Source organism: Pezoporus wallicus, unplaced genomic scaffold (genome assembly GCF_028554395.1).
Source record: "Pezoporus wallicus isolate ANWC-B61680 ecotype Strahan unplaced genomic scaffold, APGP_CSIRO_Pwel_v1 contig_5418, whole genome shotgun sequence".
NCBI classification, from domain to species: domain Eukaryota; kingdom Metazoa; phylum Chordata; class Aves; order Psittaciformes; family Psittacidae; genus Pezoporus; species Pezoporus wallicus.
The window spans coordinates 5,286,501-5,292,500 of record NW_026640709.1 but is presented as its reverse complement, the minus strand read 5'-3'; the positions used below and the strand labels follow the sequence as shown (position 1 = coordinate 5,292,500).

The following is a 6,000-nucleotide window of genomic DNA, read 5'->3' as shown; positions in this document are numbered from 1 at the left end:
AAAAAGCAAGAAGCTTAAATCCAAACCTGCCAAAATTCCAAATTTCCCTTTGAACAGTACTCTAACTGCACCAGACATTCTTACCAGTGATGACTGATCCCATTCTCAACATCAGTACCAATAACTGACTTCTACTTTTGCATGCCTTGAAGCCCAAACCACAATTACTGATTGAATCAAGGATTTACTAAAAAGATGACAGCAGTTCTAATTCTCCCTACTGTTTCAAGATGCCTAATCATTGAAGTGGAATTGCCCAGCTGAGGGCGCTGTTCAAAAGGTTATACAGTTATGCCCTGCTATTTCACGGACTTTGGGATACTGAGTGCAACTGTATGGCACAACCCTCAGCGGTGGCTGATAGCTTTGCTCAGCATTTTGGTCAATGGTACTAATTAAACACAATGTTTCACAGCCAGCATGTTTAATCTCCAGGTAAGAAGCACGTGACACATAACAGAAACAAACAGCAAAGATACAGAATTCAGTTTTGCCTCACTGTTTCCTGACTTTTGCACCTACAGTCTCCAGGTTGCCCTAACCCTATACATACTTTTTTCTGGCAATAGCTAGAGAAGAAACAACAATAAATTTTATATCAATGACAAGGCTACTTACATAGGGTCAGGCATGCCAGTGCCACGGGAGTAAGACTTGCTTTCATCTACTACAATTACAGCATTCTAAGTGTTGTTCCATATAACACCAGTAATGATCCGAAGAGAAAGTTTTATAGCAAAGACTTTTTTCTGTAATTATCTTTTCTTTCTGTTATTCTGTCAGTAATCCTGTAATTTTAATAGTAATGATAGAATTTGACAAAAAGTACTTCTAGAGTCACCTAATTCAACCTTACACTTAGAGCACAGCTACTTAGATGTTAGATGGGCTTGCTGAGAGCCTTGTGCAGTCAGGTTTTGAAGACCTGCTGGCTACAGCCTTGCTAATGCACTCTTATATTTAGTTAGCTTTCTTTGCTGCAATGGTGAATTTACAATTTATATTCAGATTGCTAACAATCAGGATCTCTAGTTACATCTTTGCAGATCTACTATCTAGACAGCCAGTTCCCATCCTACACTGCTGCATGGGACTGTCCTGCCCTAGCTGCAGCACTTTTCCTTTATTTCTGTTCAGCTTTCCAAGACTCCTGTTATCATTGCTTGGCTACATGCCTCTGAATAGCAGCGCTGCCCTCCAACGCATCAACCACTACCCAAATCATACTAGGCACGTATTCAATCTCGTTATCCAAGTTGTTGATTAAGATGTTAATGGAATCACTCCAAACATCAATGCCAGAGGAACACTATGTAGGCTTTAAACTACCAACTACCACTTTTTTTCCACCCACTGGAAGCTCCAGGTATTCTACCCTCATATTACTACATACGGTACAATATACTGTTGTTGAATCACAAACGGAAAAGCTGTCAGGGAGGAAGCTAGCTATGTGTATGTGAAAAACGCCACATTTTTAAAGGGTTAACTACATCTTTAAGAATCACATCATGTTTTTTATTTTAATCCCTGACTTTTCATTGTGGACTATAGCAATAGGACAAGAGGTAATGGGTTAAAACTCAAACAGGGGAAGTTCTTTACTGTGAGGGTGGTGGAGCACTGGAACAGGTTGCCCAAAGAAGTGGTGAATGCTCCACCCTTGGCAGTGTTGAAGGCCAGGCTGGGCAGAATCTTGGGTGATATGGTTTAGTGTAAGATGTCTCTGCCCAAGGGCAGGAGGTTGGAAGTAGATGATCCTTTCCAAACCTAACCATTCTATGATTCCATGACATCTTTCTACCTTTATCCTTCTTCAGTTGATGTTCCTACAGGATAATTCATGCACCCCTAAATGCATGGATTTCTTAAAATGTGCATTTTTTTTTAACAACAGCTACGCATGCTTTTAGAAAACTGCAACAAGTTTGACAGTTTAAGTAGCCGGGCAATCTTTCCCGGTGTACATAACAGACAAACATAGTTCCAAACACCACCTTCTCCTTTTAAAGCCATCTGCTACAACTTGCCCACTAAGCCCTATCAGACCATTTCTGGTTCCACTGCAAGAGAAGGAACCAAGTCTTCTTAGCAAGGAAACATTAGAACCACTTAAAGTATCACTACCTTAAACCAGATGCAAGATTCTTTATTTGCACTATTGTTCAAACAGTACTTACTTGCTAATTTATCACACTTTGAAGATCAGAAAAATGAAAGGAAACAATTTTTTATTTTAATGCGCGTAAACAGAAAAAAAAAAAAAAAACAAACCCCAAACTTTGATCAAGTTATAAGCATCTGGACATTGGAATGAGAAAGCAAGAACACTCTTTTGGCTTTTATGTTTCTGCTCCTGGGTTCTGACACTGTGAAGGAGAAAACTTAGAAAGATGCATCAAGGATGGCTGATACTGGGATGCAGCAGCTGTCTGAGGGAAAGAACTGAGGTCACAAGGAAAAGCTAAAAGGTTCAGCGGACTTAATCAAGTCATAGGTGGATCTATGTTGGTATGTCACCATCAAAAGTTATTGTAGAACATGAGAGTATGATAATTCTACGGTGGAAGTTTATCTGTTCATTTCCAGATAGAAAAACATTATGAAACTTTGCCAAAGCAAACTGTAAGTGCAAACAGACTTTTAAATTACATTAACATACTAGAAGAACATCTGGTACAAACACTGTCAACTTTCCATGCATTCTTTGCGAAGTATTTGTGGTGTTTCAGCTGCACTGGGCTTTTTTTAACAAAAAACAAACAAAAAAAAAAAACCAAAACAAACCCCTATTTTTAATGGACTATGCTCATAATTCATAAATGCTCAAAGAATGTTCTCACAAAATAAATAACACTGAATAAGCCCTCAAGAGATATTTCTCACCCCAAACACTGCTTTGCAGTGCATCTTCATGTTTAATTCCCTGATGTATGACTGTGCTGTTAGCTTTTCTGATGATGGTAGGCAAACTACCCATTACTGCTTAGCCTTGACAAATCCTCTAATCCACTGGTAAAACAGAATTAAAACATGAAATAAAATAGTAATCTGATAAACAACAGTGAGAAGTAAAACCATGAAGTACCTTCAGTAAAATTCATAAAATTCCAAGCTACAACTATGAATGACCAACACAAATTGGGCTGGTGTCCAATGAGGAACAAAGATCTGGATGGTGAAAGGCAAACCCCGTATCATCACATACTCCCAGACTGACTAGCCTAGGTAGTCTATAGTACTACTATTAGGAAGACATGATCAGAGTATTTGTTATACATTGCTGAGATAAGACTTAACAATAATTCTGACATATCTTACATTCCAGTTACTGACACAGACATTAAGATTGGCAGAGGTGGACCAATAAAATTACATTAAATTATCTCAGGGTTTTTTTTAATTATAAGAAGTCATATTGTGTCTTACAACAGTTTCTACTTCTTGCAAGTAGAAACACTGAACTTATTTTTAAAGAATGTTAATCCCAAAAGAGAAAGAATGTTTGATTTTTCTACAAATACAATGAAAATCTTAATTTCACTCTGCCACTGTTGTTTGGTGTCTATCAGACTGAGATCATGGTAAATTTCAAATTTCTATTATTTCTCCTCATAGCACTGTTGCCAGGATCCTAAAAGGTCCCTACAGAATTAAAGTGACATTTGCTGAGCCTGCAGTATGAATTCCATAGTTTGCATGAACTACCTACACCTTTCTGCTGCCAGTTCCACTTCCACATGCCAGTGCACATTAATCCCAAATTGCAATACCCTGAATATTACAGTCCATGGCCCATTCTGAACTGAGCAAAACCATGATGATTCCCCAGTGTCCACAAAACTTCATACTGGACTGAAAAGACAACAATTTCATTTTTCAATTCTTGTCAGGCAAATGACAAACAAAATTTACAGATGCAGAAAATAAGGGTAATAACTAGTTACTGTTTTAAGATCATTAAGCTTCTGTTTCTCAAACACAAAACTGATCAACACTTCATCATCATAAAATTATTACAATTTCAAGCAATTTTTGGTCCATTCTTCCATGATACTTTACTGCCTCGTTTTCATACTTTTAAATAGCATGCAATATCCTGTTCAGATTGTTATTAATTTCAAAAAAACAGTTCTCCAACCTTGCTGTACTTTTAAATGGTTAAGCAGTACCAGGAAGCTCAAAAAGTAATTTAACCTGTTTTCTTTACACATTTTCTTTTGCACATTCAGATGGGAGAGAAGGAGACTTTGTAACTGTACTCATTTCAGTAAACTGACATCAGAGTTCTCACAAAGTAACAAAGATACCCTACCTTGATGGACTGACTGTAAGGTCCAATGTTAGCAGGTGCCCAGTGGGAAATGCTCTGTACATGCATGACCAGTTTTTCATCACGTAACACATCATCTGCTGCAATGTCATATTTATGTGCAAGACAGTCAATGCAAAATAGCACTCCATCAGGTAACCGGGTTTCCACACATACTCTGAAAACACAAGACAATTTCTTACTTCGAACAGAGTTTGCTTGTACTAACTTTCAGCATTTATTTTCCATGGGGTTTTTTTTGTTTGGATTCTATGTAATGAAATTTTGTCAGGAACATAAAGCAAAAGCTGCGGCATTGCAATAACCTGCTAGCATTAATATTGTTATCCTCTTTCCAAATAATGGTCACCTTCAGACTTCCAGCAAGATAATTTCCATTACCAGTGAGAAGTTAGCACCATAGTCAATGGCTCGTTTCCATTTGATCATTTTTAGGATGTGTATTACTTTATTAAAACCATATGATTTCTTTTATTAAAAAAAAAAACAACAAACAACAACACAACAAAAACCAACAACTCTTGACCACACAGCTCTGGAAATGACAAACAGGTTACACTAAGCAGCCTTTAGATTGAGTGTATCATTGTCATATTCTTATCTCCACACATTTTTCACTAACTATCCTTCCACTGATTGGATTATAGGTTCAGGCTTCTAAAAAGCAGCAGCTTATTGTTCCTTTACACCCTCCTCACACCTTATCATGCAATATTGAGAATATTTTTCTGTTATACTTCAGGTTGCATGACAGACACACACTTGATGACAGGACTGGAAACCTACTTAAGCATTCATTTTAAGTATTCCTTTTTCTTTGCTTCAAGGTACACTGAGTGCCTGGATGGACAGACAGTCTGTTGCACGTGGCCAGTGAAAAAGAAGGGGGTGGGGCGAGGGAAACCAACATTTCAAAGCTTGAAAAATAATTATATTTCCAGTTCATGCATAAAAAAGCTATTTAGCTCCCAGCAGGAATCCAACAAAAAATTTACTTGTTCTCTTTACATATCATATAACATAACCTTCAAAAATTCTTCTCATCTCGCTTACTTCTTCCAAGAAAACTATTTTGCTCCCCTCCTCCCATATGCAAATACAGTATTTTTTCCTCATTACCATCACCATAAGCATGGATGAATGGATTTTTCTGCTTGGACTGGTAAATTTTCAAGACAATTTTGCAAATTTAGTGCAGATCCACACCCTTTGAGTCAGCGCTTCCAGCATATTGCTTGTGAGAACTCCCACAACTAGGTCTCTGTGCATAATGCAATGATGCAGCCATGCAAACAGCTGTATAATTTTTCTTCCTGACAGAATGCAACATAAATCTGTTTGTTCCATAAAAATAATAATAAAAAGCCATTTTCCTGCAACTTCCTAATCTTTCTACCTGCTATTTTAGTGATGGAAGACTATGTGGCTGGCTAGGTAAATGTGGAGGCTTAAAACATGCAGCACCATGAGAAATGAAGAAAGCTAAACTGGGAGAAGTTGACTCATATGGACAACTTACGATACACAGGAGTGGAAATTAACTTTGTGTAGTTTACAGCTGGGACTAGATCCCTCCTCTGAAGGCACACACAATTCACACTTCATCCCTCTGTGATTTCATAGTCCTGGACTACAATCAACATCTTGAAGAAGACTCTTCCTGCTCT

The 6,000-nt window shown here is 37.7% G+C and overlaps 1 protein-coding gene across 2 annotated transcripts in view; it reads right to left on the bottom strand.

The window, feature by feature from the left end:
- DPH6 (diphthamine biosynthesis 6) overlaps window positions 1-6,000 on the bottom strand; it is a 209,978-nt gene that overhangs the window by 110,702 nt on the left and 93,276 nt on the right. For both annotated transcript variants that reach the window (XM_057420207.1, XM_057420208.1), the window contains exon 12: window positions 4,316-4,490. In XM_057420207.1, coding sequence (XP_057276190.1) covers window positions 4,316-4,490 — 175 coding nt within the window. The remainder of the gene's footprint in view (window positions 1-4,315; window positions 4,491-6,000) is intronic.